General features: G+C 38.9%; 1 protein-coding gene across 4 annotated transcripts in view; it reads right to left on the bottom strand.

Moving 5' to 3' along the window:
• Window positions 1–17,178, bottom strand: part of RUNDC3B (RUN domain containing 3B) — a 175,207-nt gene that overhangs the window by 21,974 nt on the left and 136,055 nt on the right. For 2 of the 4 annotated variants that reach the window (XM_042249155.1, XM_015095223.3), the window contains one exon: window positions 5,756–5,902. The exons of the other annotated variants lie outside the window; for them this stretch is intronic. In XM_042249155.1, the coding sequence (XP_042105089.1) occupies window positions 5,756–5,902 (147 nt within the window). The remainder of the gene's footprint in view (window positions 1–5,755; window positions 5,903–17,178) is intronic. 4 annotated transcript variants of the gene reach the window in all.

The raw sequence follows: 17,178 nt of genomic DNA, 5'->3' as shown, positions 1-17,178 counted from the left end.
ATTGATATTATTCAACTAAAAATGTATGAATGGAGATATTTACAAACAACAAAATACCCAGAATTAAAAAGTCTCTGTGACTAAGGACTGAGAACTTGGTGGCACACATTTACAGGCTCTCCAAGACTGGGTCACCCACTGAGGGAGGAAAGTGCAGGAAGACATCCTATGAGGGGTGTGCTTCCTGTGTGACCTGCTGAAGTACCTTTCAGAGAATCGCACTTCTACATCCAAAGTGACTTCAGGACCTCTCTACCCTTTAGGGGATAATCCTTGAGCTTACAGGCTTTATGTACTTCACCAAATGCCAATGGAAATAAAAATAGAATTTGGTAGACAATGATATTTTGAAGCAAAAATAAAAATTCCAAGCCAAAACTAAGCTCCTTATTCATAAGATATTATGAATAAGCTATGAATATGAATAAGACATTATGAATATCTTATTAGTACTATACAATATCTTCCTTGCATGAACCTATTTCCCAGCATCTGACAGGAATCTAGTTCGGCTGCTTTCAGTAATGACAAAGAATGGCTTTGGTTACCGCTTTTTTTTATCATATTTGCAATGTAACTGGCAACTCCATCTGACAAACATTTTGTTGTCATGGAGTAAACTATCTATTGGAGTTGTGTCTTTAGAAGTCTTATCTTGGAATCCTATACTCACTAAAACCACACTGTAAGATTTAAGGGTATCCCATGGCTAAGTCAGGCTTCCCTAGTGGCCTCAGATGGTAAACTGTCTGCTCGCAACCCAGGTTCGATGCCTGGGTTGGGAAGATCCCTAAAGAAGGAAATGGCAACCCATTCCAGTATTCTTGCCTGGAAAATTCCATGGACAGAGGACCCTGGTAGGCTACAGTCCATGGGATCACAAGGAGTCGGACACAACTGAGAGACTTCACTTTCTTTCTTTCTTTTGTAGCTAAGTTGGTAAAGAATCTGCCTGCAATGCAGAAGACCCAGGTTCAATCGCTGGGTTGGAAAGATCCTCTGGAGATGGAAATAGTAACCCTATCCAGTATTCTTGACTGGAGAATCCTATGGACAGAGGTACCCTGGCAGGGTACAGTCCATGGGGTCGCAAGAGTCGGATATGACTTAGCGACTAAACCACCACCATCACCAGATACACCAAACCAGGTAACAGTCTGTTCCTATTTCTCAGAGTTGAATTTTTTAAACTGCAAGAGCTTAATCAAAATAGGAACCCAGACAGTAAGAGTCATGTGTTGACTATATAAAAGTTCACAGTTTACTCTATGCCATTACATTGTTAAATATAATTTAAAATTGTACGAACTGTTGCGAGCACTTGAGACATAATAAAATTCACAGCATTCAATTTCTTACTATAGCAACATTTAAAAACCACTCAAATTCAAACTCCTATATATAGAACTGGGTACCAAAATAAAGGCAAATCAAAGGAAACTGAGTGATAAGTCAATTCAATTATAAGCAAATTTTTCTACAATCTTATACTTCATATCAATGCAGACACAATGTTGTGGCTAATCTACATTACCTATTTGCCCATTAGACATCTTGAGGTCAATAATAAGTTACATTATCTGGTAGTCACTGGACAACAGAGAGTGTGATAAACAGAAGAATAAACTATCCACATGTAGAAAATAGAAACAAATACATGCACACAATCTATACACAGAGGCACATCACTGTGCACGGAATCCGTTCTTTTTATTCTTGGTTTGATTTCCACAGAAGTATGTTTAAGGAACAAAGTAAGCATTTGTTACAGCAGAACATCTATAAACTTTTAATTTACTAAAAATGGAAGGATGCAAGGGAGCTTAAAAGAGGACAAAATGTGAGTCAGGTCAATACAAAATGTAATTTATAAAAGATTTCTACAACCTCAGTGCTTTAGACACACATGAGAAGGAGAACCTGGAATACACAGGAAGTGATTATATCTAATGCACCGGAAATCATTAAGAAAAACAGGCCTAAGTAGTAGATCATAAAGGACATAAAAACCTCGTAATTCTTCATGATTTTGTGAATGGCAGCTAAATTGGAAGACGATGATAAATTTAGAAAACTAAAAAAAAGTGTAAGTAGAAAATATATATATGGTGACGATGGATCTGATCTGGGATGGGAATAATCTAACAAAGTTACGTAACAGGTAATCTAACAAGATGGTATACCAGATATTTAACAAGCTCAAGTGACCTAGACTTTGCATATAAAGATATATATTAAAACAGAACTTAGTGGAAAGAAAAAAGAATCAGTTGCTCAGTGTGCGTGTTAGGGAGTGTGCCTTATATATTTATTTACTGTTGAGCTTTTACAGTAATGCCTTAAATGCCTGTAATGCCTTAAAAGTTTTTTAAATGATACGCCTATGTTTGAAATAAAGGAAGAGATATAATAAAATCCCACATAACTAACCCTGTCAGTCTAAATAATCTAGAAATAAATTTGAAATGATATGTTTAAAGCTTTATAAACAGTGTAGTAAATGGAAATAAATTTAAGATCTCTTGTGAAAGGGGTCCTTCCATGACAAGGTGATCACAGCCAAGTTACCCAATGGGTCATTTTACCACAAAATTCATTACATCAAATAGCACACTCTCTTTCTTCTAAAACCCAAGTGGGCAAATACATTTACAGAGCCTCTGGAGAAATTAACTACAGACCTTCCATATCCTTAGCATGAAATTTCAATGACTCATTACAGGGTCAGTTTCTTTCTCCATATTATTAAGAGAGCTAATATTTCCTGTTAAGGAGGCTCTGGCTACCTCCTTCGCAATTTGCAGCTTCTCACAAATGTTTGTTGGACTTATTTAAGACACTGATAAAATGAAGAGGAAATTGGTGATCAGCTCAGTTCTATAGCTTTGGCCTGTATTATAAATTTGAGGAGAGCCCAAACTGTATCTTGATGAAAAGCTATGATGTGTCTCAAACATGATTTATATACAGTACTACTCTGTTCTGAAAATCCATTTCTACATGAAAAAGTTGGTATTATTAATTTCAAACAACTGGGAACTTGTTGGTCATTTTAAATTTAGATAGGGCTTTAAGAGCTCTCTAAGAAATAGCAGGATATCAGGTGAATGGCACTGTCCAAACATGAAAGATATAAGGCTATATAAGAGTCCAAACAGAAAAGATTATATAGACTATAAATAAATAAAGACTTATCAGAAAGGGATTAGGTGCCAGGCAATTTACTACCTCAGATGACTCTTACAATTCCGTTTAAATAAGCATTACCCCCACCCCAGTATTACATATGCAGAAACAAAAAGCAAGGAGTCATGCTTAGTGTTAAACAGCAAGGAAGCAACAGAAATACGTTCAAATCCTGACTTTAAACTCTAGGTACGGGGATCTCAGCACTGCCCCAAGGGCGTACTTTTGTTCAGGGATATCAGTTTGGCAATAGGGTCACAGAAAAGCAGTGCCAACATCAGACGTCTGGCGAGATAAAAGACTGATGATGCCAGGAAGGAAAGGGTATCCTTTCTTAACCTAATGGAGAAACCAAGTCAAGAGGGACAAAATCTGGATCCATTCTAAACAGGCAGTTTTGCTGCATTCTTTTCTGAGACTGCAGTTACTCTTGTTGCTACTACAATATTTTGTAGAAGACAGCCACTATTACTACTTGCGGGGGTAACCCAGAAATAAATCTTCCACTTGGATGTCCTCACTGGTTCCCCAGCGGGCAGCTCTATGGGCCGGCAGTGGTATGTACATGTCTTTCTGCTAAAATATTTTACCACCCACTATGTAAAGTGACAACATAGATACTGCAATAAAAAGCACAGTTACTAGGCTTTTGTCAAGATGTAGTAATATTTTTGCAGTTATAAAAGCAGGAGCATCTTATGTTATAGATAAGTATATCAAGTATTGCTATAGCCAGTCCAGGTTTGATACATGATACAGGATGCTTGGGGCTGGTGCACTGGGATGACCCAGAGGGATGGTACGGGGAGGGAGGTGGGAAGGGGGTTCACGGTGTATACCCGTGGCAGATTCATGTGATGTATGGCAAAACCAATACAATATTGTAAAAGTAATTAACCTCCAATTAAAATAAATAAATTTATATTTCAAAAAAGAAAAAAATTAAGTTTTCTATTATAAATCAGAAATACAAATAAATATTTTTGCATACATTAAATGAGTCAAGGAAAGATAAAATTATATCCTAGCATAATAAGATATATTGTAGTTATTTATAACTTCCATAGGATATAAGGGGAACTAGGTTCCAATTCATGAAAGACCCAGTCAACACCTTGACTCATACTCAGTGTGGTGCAGGAGATGATGAAGAGAGTTCTACTGATTCATTTTGTAAATAACTGGCTCCCTATTTATCTCTAACAATCAATGAAACTAACAGGCAAGTAAACATAAAAGCCTCCAGCAATCTTTTTTAAACAACAAAAGGTAAAAATTTATTTTGAGTTCTATCTCTGAAATGAGAAAAATCACTGAGGAAAGCAGGCAGAAATTAGGTCTGTGCTAAGACATTCCTTGTAGAAATGCCAGGCCACTAATTACCTAGTGAAAGGTGGCCTATGAAGCACAAAAAGAAGTATATTGCTCTACCAGTGAAGGGCTTCCCAAGAGGCGCAGTGGTAAAGAACCTGCCTGCCAATGCAGGAGACGCAGGATATGTGGGTTCAATCCCTGGGTTGGGAAGATCCCCTGGAAGAGGAAATGACAACCCACTTCAGTAGTCTTGCCTAGTTAAATCCCATGGACAGAGGAGCTTGGAAGGCTACAGTCCATGGCGTTGCAAAGAGTTGGGCATGACTGAGTATGCATGCGCTACCAGTGAAATTTTTAAAAGGGCTCTTACAAAAAAAAAAAAAAAAAGAAAAAAAAAAAGAGAGAGGGGGATGAAAAAAAAGGAGAGAGAAGAGAGGGAGGAGACCGGGAAACAGATGAAGGAGGGACAAAGGTAAGGGGAGAGAGAACCGAAGGAGATGGAGGGGGAGCAGGGAAAACTATCAGAAAAGTCAGCTGAAGATATGACAATAAAGACACTGAAAACAATTACCATGATGGGAAAGTGACTAAAAGCCAAAAGAAGGTAACACGATTTCCAAGTTCTGAAATGAAGACTACCTAAAGAAAGAGAGCCTAAGATTGTGCGGCTCTCAACAGGGGAAACAGTTTCTAAGTGAAACAGTCCTGAATCCTGGGACAAAGAAAAAGGAAAAGGATCTTGTGGCCATGGGTGGAGTGATTATCTTCAATATCCCCCCAAAATTAGATTTATTGAAAAATGAACAGAACTCTTTCAGACCCACCAAGAACAAGTAAATTTCTTTCTATCCTTTTATGACATGGAATTTTGTGTTCAAGCATGAAAATTAGTTCTAACGTAAAAACAAACACCACAGCTAGAATTAAAATATAGATGGCTCATTAAATACAAGCTCACTGACATAACTGAAGGACTGGCTGAAGATTCAGTAAACGAAAAGTAGGTAGCTAATGTAACACTACATAAGCATTTCTCAATGTCTTTACTTCTCCAGGGTGCCTTGGCTTTGTAACATTACCACATTCACTGCCTTAATATAACCTTACCAAGCCAAAATAGTCTTAAATCCTACTTTTGCTCTGAGCTAATAATGAATTCAGAAAAGTATTAGAAACCAAAGTGGACAGTCATATGTTTCAGTACAACTAAGTTTGTAATTAGTTGGGGGAAAAAAAAAAAAAGTGTTACACTTACTCATACCACTGTTTATTGTGTTTTCGGTAAAGCAACGTATCCAAGGCAACAGCATTGACATCCAGAGCTCCTGGGGAAGGCCACTGGTTGGTGAGGTGGGCAGTTAACTCTTGTCTCGATCTTAAATCATTATTCTTTAGCACAGTCCTGTGAATATTAAGATGGTGAGTGCTTTTGGCTTCACTGTTCTGCAATGGCAGAGGAACCTAACGGTATCAATTTAGGCCCCCAAATGCACCTTTTAAAAACGGAATGTTAACAGACTGGGGACAGAACTACAGGAAGGCTGGTTGGGCTAAGACTGCTCTGTCTCCTGCAGCATGTGTTTCTCATTCTTTCTCCACCTGCTGTAACAAATCGCTGCCTGTGAAATTCAGGATTCCCATCTTTTCCCCAGAGATATTATAACGGACTAAGGGACCCAAGCTGCACTTGACATCTTAACTAAAAATAATGGTGATATCTTAAAAGTTACAGGTGATCAGATGCCAATAAAAACATAAAAGAGAGTGGAGATTCCATCTGTATGATTATCTAGCTTCAAAATTCACAATGTTGAAGTAATAGTAAACAAAAGAATTAAATAAAAATAAAATATAGAAAAATATAAAATAAAAACTATGAGGTTCCTGTAACTGTTCTTGATAGAAATGACTACCAGTAAATCTTCATGAAAATAATTTCCTCAATGACAACTGCATTGAACCATATACTCTACAGGAAATTTTCTACAGAATGAAGCCACTGTAACAACTCATGGTTTTATTTTCATCTTTTGTAAAGCTATTACTCAGTAATACAACTTAGAAAAGAACTAGCTTTCTACCAATAATTCAATTTCACAAAACTAATTCAACATTTGAACTGTTAGTTCAATTAAAAGCATAATTCTTTTTGCAAAGCTCTAATTCTACCTCTAAAATACCTTAAAATATCACCTAGGCAACCTGCATTCCCAAGCAGGAGTCCAGGACTTTAGCGTCCCAAGGTTCTGAACAATCAGCTCAGAGGCAGGAAGTAAAATGTGCTTTCCACTAACTTTCGTAGACCACAGTCCTGTTGTGGGTGGCAGACAGTCATCACTGTACTAGCTAGCATGACAATCCTGCACCAGAGAAGGCCAACCTGCACAACACCACTGGCTATCAACCACGATTCTAATGGAGTAATCCCACTTTTAAATGTCTCTACAAGCTACAGACAAATATTCTCATTTTACAGAGATCTGATTTTATCTGTGTGCATTTAAAACATCTGTTCCACTATGTCCATAAAGAAACATTATCTGATGTAAACAACAGACTTTCTCCTAAAATTGGAATGCTAGAAATGAAATAGGCAGAGTTCAGTGAGAATGTCTCCCATTAAGATACTACCTTAGGCAAGGTTCAACTACTTCATTTCACTAGAGAAGGAATGAAACATTTTAAAAAGGTACATTTTTAAAAGTACTTTAAAGGTACATTTTAAAAAGGTTCTATGGTACTTTAACATTAGTTTTTACAAAAACAGTAAAGAGGGATTAGAAAATTTCTAAGACTGACAGAAAAATTGTGTAAAGCAGAAATGGTGGTTACTGCCCAGAGAATCTATTAAAATAAACTATCTTTATTTTGGGCTCTATTACTACATTTTTCTCTTTCACATACTCTTTAGGGTTTCCAGTGGTTTTCACTGGAGAACAGAATCTCGAAGTCATAACTGGCCCACAGGAAATATTCACAGCAGAATACAAGGAAGGCACATAGGCATCTGAGGAAAGGACACTGGCAAAACTCAGTTAATGAAAAGTAAGTGCACCACCTCCACTTCAGAATATGTTGTGGAAAGTGAAAGCTTTTACACCCCGTAGAATGGAAAAAGGGACTGAATTTTCACAGAACTTTTTACACACTATTTGCCCGTGGATAATTTTTGCCCATTGATGAATCAGATATTGTTTTTTTCTGTGGGAACCTGCCTGTCCTCTGGAACAGGATATAAGAGATTTCAGTGTATTGAACAGGCCTAGTTTTTCATCCATGCCACACCTGGTTCCCACCATCTGTGAGGAATGTGGACAGAGGAAATCCTAGCGCTTGCCCTGCAGCTGTGGAAAGGAAAGCTTCCTGGAGGATCCTGGTAGGGGGAGCTTTGCTCTTACCACCCCCGTACACTAGGGGGCAGGCAAGTGAACTGGTTAGGTTGAGAACCCCACCCCTGAATTCCAAATCTTGACCAGAGTTCTCTTAGGGTGATAAACAGACAAGCAGTTTATTTGTTCTAGCAGTGAGGTCCTGATCAAAATGTACCAGTAAAGAGACATTCCTATTTCCCAACCATCTGAAGGAGCTCGGCCTGCTGCTAACATTTAAGGTTAATAATTCTACAGAAAGATGCACTAAGAGAAAATTGTTTAATTTACTAAGAAAGTGGAAATAATATATGTATTCCAGCTAATTTTTAACAGCTTTCCTGTAGTATTTACCTCTGAATTGGTGGATAACTAATTTCTCTTTAGATTCTCAGTAGGAATTATTTAGGAATTTGGCCACACGCACACAATTCAGTCTTATCCTCCTCAGCTTTACTGAAGCATAATTGATAATTTAAAATTGTATATCTAAAGTAAACAACTTGATGATTTGATATACAATGTGAAATAATAATCATACTCAAACTAATTAACACATCCAACACCTAACATAGTTAACTTCTTTTCTGTGTGATGAGAACACTTAAGATCTACCCTGTTAGAAAATTTCAAGTATACAATAATGTTAATACAGTCACTTTGTCATACATTAGATCTCCAGAATTTGTTCACCTTACATCATAGAAACTCTGTACTCCTGAACTTTATCTCCCTAAATCCCTGCCTCTCCAGGCTCTGGTAACAGTCATTCCACTCCATTTCTGTGAATCTGACTTCTCTGGAGCTCACACATAAGTGGGGTCATACAGGTTTTGTCTTCCTGCATCTAGTTCATTTCACTTAGCATAATGTCGTCCATGTTGTCATGAATGGTAGGATTTCCTTCATTTTTAAGGCTGCATTATCATCCATTGTCTATGTTTGTATATAGACACAGTGTCTTATATATCACATATTCTTTATCCATTCATCCATGGACACATGGACGCTGAAATTACCTCTATCTCTTGGTTACTATTACTAACGCTGAAATGAACATGACAGTGTGCTATCGCTTCAAGAGAAAGGCTTTAATCTCCTAGGCCTTCCCTGAGTTCCAAAGAAGAGATTCAAGCAGTTTTGAATTTAGGGAAATGACGGAATGCAGACACAAAGGAAAAGCAGTCAAGAAACAACAGCTCACATAAACAGAAAATTATAGCAGACTGACAACGGAAATCAAAGATGATACAAACAATTGGGGAGATATATCACGTTCCTGGATTGGGAGAAATGGACACTGTGAAAATGACAATCCTACTGGAAGCAATCCACAGATTCAATGCAATCTCTATCAAATTACCAATGGCATTTTTCACAAAACTAAAACAAAAAAATTTCACAACTTGTATGGAAACAGAAAAGACCCCAAAAAGGCAAAGCAATTTTGAAGGAAAAGAATGGAGCTGGAGGAATCAACTTCCTGACTTCAGACTATACTACAAAGCTACAATCACCGAGACAATATAGTACTGGCACAAAAGCAGAAATACAGACCAATGGAACAAGATGGAATGCCCAGAGATAAAATTACACACCCATGGGCACCCTGTCCTTGATAAAGGGGGCAAGAACATACAATGGAGAAAAGACAGTCTCTTCCATAAGTGGCGCTGCGAAAACTTACAGCTACATGTAAAAGAATGAAATTAGAACACTTCCTAATACCACACACAAATATACACTCAAAATGAATTGAAGACCAAATGCTAAGACCAGAAACTATAAAATTCTTAGAGGAAAACACAGGCAGAACGCTTTTTGACAAAAATTACATCAAGATCCTCTATGAGCCACTTTCTAGAGTAATGGAAATAAAAATAAACAAGTGGGACCTAACTAATAAAAAGTTTTTGCACAGCAAAGGAAACTATAAAAAAGGTGAAGACTACCCTCAGAATGGGAGAAAATAACATCAAATAAAACAACTGACAAAAGATTAATCTCCAAAATATACAAGTAGCTCATGCAGCTCAATACCAGAAAAACAAACAACCCAATCAAAAAGTGGGCAGAAGACCTAAACAGACATTTCTCCAAAGAAGACATACAGATGGCCAACAGTCACATAGAAAAATACTCAACATTGCTCATTATTAGAGAAATGAAAATCAAAACTACAATGAGGTATTACATCATACCAGTCAGAATGGCCATCATCAAAAAATCTACAAATAATAAATGCTGGAGAGGGTGTAGAGAAAAGGAAACCCCCTTGCACTGTTGGTGGGAATATAAATTCATACAGCCACTATGTATAACAGAATATTGTGTTGTTGTTCAGTCACTCAGTTGTGTCCGACTCTTTGTAACCCCTCTGGACTGTAGCCTGCTGGGTTCCTCTGTCCATAGGATTCTCCAGGCAAGAATACTGGAGTGGGTTGCCATTTCCTTCTCCAGTATAACAGTATGGATATTCCTTAAAAAACTAGGAATAAAACTACCACATGACCCAACAATCCTACTATTGGGCATATACTTCGAGAAAACAGTAACTGAAAAAAACATATACCCCAGTGTTCACTGCAGCACTATTTATAATAGCTAGGACATGGAAGAAACCTAGATACCCATCAACAGATGAATAGGTAAAGAAGCTGTGGTACATATATACAACGGAATACTAAGCCATAAAAAGAAATGCATTTGAGTCAGTTCTAGTGAGGTGGATGAACCAAGAGCCTATCAAACAGATAAGTCAGAAAGAAGAAAACAAACTTCTTATATTCACATATATATAGGGAATCTAGAAAGGTGGTACTGATAAGCCTACTTTCAGGGCGCAAGTGGAGACACAGCCACAGAGAAAACACTTATGGACACAGTGGGGGAGGGAGACGGTGGACCAATTGAGAGTAACATGGACACATGTACGTTACCATATGTAAAATAGATAGCCAGTGGGAATATGCTGTATGATGCAGGGAGCCCAAATCTGGTGCTCCTTGACAACCTAGAGGGATGAGATGAGGTGGGAGGTGGGAGGGAGGTTCAAGAATGTTGCTGTATGGCAGAAACCAACACAATATTGTAAAGTAATTATCTTCCAATTAAAGATAAAACACTAAAAAAAAATAGCTCAGTGATAACAGAGTCTTAATTCCTCCTCAAGGGATATACCTAACAACCTGACACATATTTTTGAGTTGTTCTGTAGGAACTAAGACCCCCACCCAGGTGGGGGATGGGGATGACATACTAGGTACAAGCACTGGACCTCAGACTGGCTGAAAGGTCGATGATAAAGATTCCTGCAATACCATCCTGTTACATTACCACTAACCAATGAGAAGAAGGTCATGGCCCCTGCAACCCTCATCCCAACTGTTGCTTTTACGACCACTATGCCCTGGCCAGCCGGTAAGATGGATCTGAGACAAACCTTTGTCTTCCATCGTCTTGGTCAGCACCCTTTTGATCAACAAACCTTTCCTCGCTCCCAAGTCTGACTGTTCAGTTTGTTTGGTCTCACTGTGCATGGGGCACATGAACTTGGGTTTGATAACAATACTAATTTCCCTCCCTTTGGGTAAATACTCAGAAGTGGGACTGAGGGACCATACAGTAGTTCTACTTTTAATTTTTTCCCGGATGATTAGTGAAGTTGAACACCTTTCCACACATACCTGCTAGGTAATTCCTATGCCTTCTTTGGAGAAATGTCTATTCAAGTCCTTCACCTATTTAAAAAAAGTTATTTTTGCTACTGAGTTGTATAAGGTCCTTAAATATTCTGGATATTAATTCTGTAAGGCAGCAATATCTGCCACCCTAAAAATGTGCCTCTTTGGCATAAGAATTAATTTAGGCTGATTGTTTTCAGGGAGGAAAAGACAGCTCAAAAGTCTGTCTTTTTACATTCCTATTAGCTACCTAAAGAATTTAGATTCTGTTCCAGGAATAGAGCTATTACTGAAAATACATACAAAGAATATGTAATCTAAGTCTATGTCCCAACCACCGATGCCAAAGAATCTGAAATTGACCAGTTCTATGAAGACCTACAATACCTTCTAGAACTAACACCAAAAAATATACATCCTTTTCATCACAGGGATTGGAATGCAAAAGTAGGAAGTCAAGAGATAGCTGGAATAACAGGTCAGAGTACAAAATGAAGTAAGGCAAAGGCTAACGGAGTTTTTCCAAGAGAACACACTAGTCATAGCAAACATCCTCTTCCAACAATACAAGAGACAGCACTACACATGGACACTGCTGTTGTTCAGTCACTAATTCATGCCCGACTCTTTGTGACTCCGTGGACTACAGCACTGCCAAGGCTTCCCTGTCCCTCACCATCTCCCGAAGCTCACCCAAGTTCATGTCCATTGAATCAGTGATGTTATCCAAAGATCTCATCCTCTGCTGTCTCTTCTCCTTTGCCTTCAATCTTTCCCAGCATCAGGGTCTTTTCCAATAAGTCGGCTCTTCCCATTACATGGCCAAAGTATTGGAGCTTCAGCATCAGTCCTTTCAATGAATATTCAGGGTTGATTTCCTTTAGGATTGACCAGTTTCATCTTCTTGCTGTGCAAAAGGGCTAAGAGTCTTCTCCAACACCACAGTTTGAAAGCATCAATTCTTCAGCACTCAGCCTTCTTTATGGTCCACTCGAACATCTGCACATGACTACTAGAAAAACCAGAACTTTGACTATACAGACCTATGTCAGCAAAGTGCTGACTGTTTTTTAATAAGCTGTTTAGGTTTGTCAAAGCCTTCTTTCCAAGAAGCAAGTGTCTTCTATTTCATGGCTGCAGTCACCATCCCAAGTGATTTGGGAGCCCAAGAGAAAACTTGTCACTGCTTCCATGTTTTTGACTCCTATTTGCCATGAAGTGATGGAACCAGATGCCATGATCTTGGTTTTTTAGTGCTGAGTTTTAAGCCAGCTTTTCCACTCTCCTTTACCTTCATCAAGAGGTTCTTTAGTTCCTCTTTGCGTTTGGCCATTAGAGTGGCATCATCTGCATATCTGAAGTTGTTAATATTTCTCCCAGCAATCTTGATTCCAGCTTATACCTCATCCAGCCCAGCATTTCACATGATGTACTCTGCACAGAAGTTGAATAAACAGGGTGGCAGTACACAGCCTTGCTGTATTCCTTTCCCAATTTTGAACCAGTCAGTTGTTCCATATAAGGTTCTAATGGTTACTTCTTTACCTGCATACAGGTTTCTCAGGATGCAGGTTAGGCAGTCTGGTGTTCCCGTTTCTTTAAAAATTTTCCACAGTTTGTTGTAATCCACAGAGTCCGAGGCTTTTGCAGAGCCTAAGTTCCACTTGACTTCACATTCCAGGATGTGTGGTTTTAGGTGAGTCATCACACCATCATGGTTATCTGTGTCCTCAAGACCTTTTCTGTATAGTTCTTCTGTGTATTCCTGCCACCTCTTCTTAATCTCTTCTGCCTCTGTTAAGTCTTTACTGTTTTTGTCCTTTATCATGCCCATCCTTGCACGAAATGTTTCTTTGGTATCTCCAATTTTCTTGAAGAGATCTCTAGTCTTTACCATTCTATTGTTTTCCTCTATTTCTTTGCATTGTTCATTAAAGAAGCCCTTCTTATCTCTCCTTGCTATTCTCTGGAACTCTGCATTCAGTTGGGTCTATTTTTCCCTTTCTCCCTTGCTTTTCATTTCTCTTCTTTCCTCGACTATTTGTAAAGCCTCCTCAGACAACCACTTTTCCTTCTTGTATTTCTTTTTCTTGATGGTTTTAGTCACTGCCTACTGTACCATGTCATGAACCTCTGTCCATAGTTATTCAGGTACTGTCTACCAGATCTAATCTCTTGAACCTATTCATCACCTCTACTGTATAATCATAAGGCATTTGATTTAGGTTATATCTGAATGGACTAGTGGTTTTCCCGACCTTTTTTATTTTAAGCCTGAATTTTGCTATAAGGAGCTGATGATCTGAGCCACAATCAGCTCCAGGCCTTGTTTTTGCTGACTGTATAGAGCTTCTCCATCTTTGGCTGTAAAGAATGTAATCATCACTCTGATTTCGGTATTGACCATCTGGTGATGTCAATTTGTAAAGTCATCCCTAGTGTTACTGGAAGAGGGTGTTTGCTATGACCAGTGCGTTCTCTTGGCAAAACTTTGTTAGCCTTTGCCCTGCTTCATTTTGTACTCCAAAGCCAAACTTGCTTGTTACTCCATGTATCTTTTGACTTCCTACTTTTACGTTCCAGTTCCTATGATGAAAAGCATATCTATTTTTTTTTTTTTAGTGTTAGTTCTAGAAGGTATTGTAGGTCTTCATAAAATTGGTCAACTTCAGGTTCCTTGGCATTAGTGGTTAGGGCACAGACTTGGATTACTGTGATGTTGAATGGTTTGCCTTGGAAACCAACCAAGATCAGCCTATCATTTTTGAGATTGCACACAAGTACTGCATTTCAGACTCTTTTGTTGACTATGAAGGCTACTCCATTTCTTCTAAGGGACTCTTGCCCACAGTAGTAGATATAATGCATGAATGCTTAATTGCTTCGGTTGTGTCTGACTCTTTGTGACCCCATGGACTATAGCTCAACAGGTTCCTCTGTCTATGGGATTTTTCAGGCAAGAATACTGGAGTGGGTTGCCATTTTCTTCTCCAGGGGATCTCCCTGACCCAGGGGTCAAACCTGTGTCTCCTGCATCTCCTGCATTGCAGGCAGATTCTTTACCACTGAAGGTTATAGTAGATACAATGGTCATCTGAATTAAATTTTCCCTTTCCTATCCATTTTGGTTCACTGATTCCTAAGAAGTTGACATTCAATCTTGCCATCTCCTGCTTGACCACATCCAATTTACCTTGATTCATGGACCTAACATTCCAGGTTCCTATGCCATATTGTTCTTTACAGCACTGGATTTTACTCTCACCACCAGACACATCTAGAACTGGGCATTGTTTCTGCTTTGGCTCAGCCTCTTCATTCTTTTTGGAGCTATTTCTCCTTCCTTCCTCCGTAGCATACTGGACACCTTTCAACTTGAGCCAGTCTCTTCTTTCTGTGTCATATTTTTTGCCTGTTTAGATAGTTCATGGGGTTCTATTGGCAAGAATACTGGAGTGGTTTGCCATTCCCTCCTCTGGTGGACCATGTTTTGTCAGAACTCTCCACTATGACCATTACCATCACATGGACATCACCAGGTGGTTAATACAGAAATCAGATTAATTATGTTCTTTGCAGCCAAAGATGGAGAAGCTCTATACAGTCAGCAAAAAGCAAGACCTGGCGCTGACTGTGGCTCAGATCATCAGCTCCTTATAGCAAAATTCAGGCTTAAATTGAAGAAAGTAGGGAAAAACCACTTGGCCATTCAGGTATGACCTAAATCAAATCCTTTATGATTATACAGTAGAGGTAATTAATAGATTCAAGGGATTAGACCTGGTAGACAGAGTGCCAGACGAATTATGGACAGAGGTTAATAACACTGTACAGGAGGCAGTGACGAAAACCATCCCAAAGAGAAAGAAATGCTAGAAGGAAAAGTGGTTCTCTGAGGAGGCTTTACAAATAGCTGAGGAAAGAAGAGAAGCAAAAGGCAAAGGAGAAAGGGAAAGATGCAGAGTTCCAGAGAATAGCAAGGAGAGATAAGAAGGGCTTCTTAAAAGAACAATGCAAAGAAATAGAGGAAAACAATAGAATGGGAAAGACTAGAGATCTCTTCAAGGAAATTAGAGATACCAAGGGAACAGTTCATGCATGGATGGGCTTGTTAAATGACAGAAATCGTAAGGACCTAATAGAAGCAGAAGAGATTAAGTGTTAAAGTGCTGCATGCAGTATGGCATCAGATTTGGAAAACTGAGTAGTCACAGGACTTGAAAATTTCATTTGTCATTTCAATCCCAAAGAAGGGCAATGCCAAAGATTGTTCAAACTACCATATAACTACACTCATTTCACGTGATATTCAGGTTATACTCGAAATCCTTCAAGCTAGGCTTTAGCAGCAAATGAACCAAGAACTTCCAGATGTAAAAGCTGGGTTTAGAAAAGGTAGAGGAACCAGAGATCAAATTGCCAGCATTCACTGGATCATAGAGAAATCAAGGGAATTCCAGAAAAATATCTACTTCTGCTTCATTGACTACACAAAAGCCTTTGACTGTGTGGATCACAACAAACTGTGGAAAATTCTGAAAGAGACGGGAGTACCAGACCACCTTACCTGTCTCTCGAGAAATCTGTATGTGGGTCAAGAAGCAACAGTTAGAAACAGACATGAAACAATGGACTGGCTCAAAATTGGGAAGGCAGTAAGATAAGTCTGTATATTGTCACCCTGTTTATTTAACTTCTATGCAGAGTATATCATGCGAAATGCTGGGCTGGATGAATCACACACTGGAATCAAGACTGCTGGCAGCAGGATGGGATTGGAAGTGGGAGGGAGGTTCAAGACGGAGGGGACATATGTATACCTATGGTTGATTCATGTTGATATATGGCAGAAGCCAACTCAATATTGTAAAGCAATTATCATTCAATTATAAAGATTTTTAAATATATCTCAACATTAAAAAAAATTGCCAGAAGAAATTTTTCACAGCCTCAGATATGCAGATAACACCACTCTAATGGCATGAAGAGAAGAGAAACTAAAGAGCCTCCTTATGAGGGTGAAAGAGAAAAAGGAAAAAACTGGCTTAAAACTCAACATTAAAAAAACTAAGATCATGGCATCCAGTCCCAACACTTCATGGCAAATAGGAGGGCAAAAAATGGAAACAGTGGCAGGTTTTATTTTCTTGGACTTCAAAATCACTGCAGATGGTGACTGCAGCCATGAAATTAAAAGACACTTGCTCCCTGGGAGGAAAGTTAGGCAAAGACACCACTTTGCTGACAAAATCTGTATAGTCAAAGGTATGGTTTTTCCAGTAGTCATGTGAGATTCGGCCCATAAAGAAGACTGAGAGCCAAAGCACTGATGCCCATAAACTGTGGTGCTGGAGAAGACTCTCGAGAGTCCCTGGACAATGAGAAGACCAGTCCATCCCAAAGGAGATCGACCCTGACTATTCAATGGAAGGACTGACGCTGAAGCTGAAGCTCCAACACTTTGACCACCTGATGCAAAGAGACAACTCACTGGAAAAGACCCTGATGCTGGGAAAGATCGAGGGCAGGAGGAGAAGGGGGCAACAGAGGATGAGATGGCTGGATGGCGTCAGTGACTCAATGGACATGAGTTTGAGCAAACTCTGGGAGATATTTGAGGACAATGG

Source organism: Ovis aries, chromosome 4, assembly GCF_016772045.2.
Source record: "Ovis aries strain OAR_USU_Benz2616 breed Rambouillet chromosome 4, ARS-UI_Ramb_v3.0, whole genome shotgun sequence".
Taxonomy (NCBI): Eukaryota; Metazoa; Chordata; class Mammalia; order Artiodactyla; family Bovidae; genus Ovis; species Ovis aries.
This window is presented reverse-complemented; position numbering and strand designations above follow the sequence as displayed.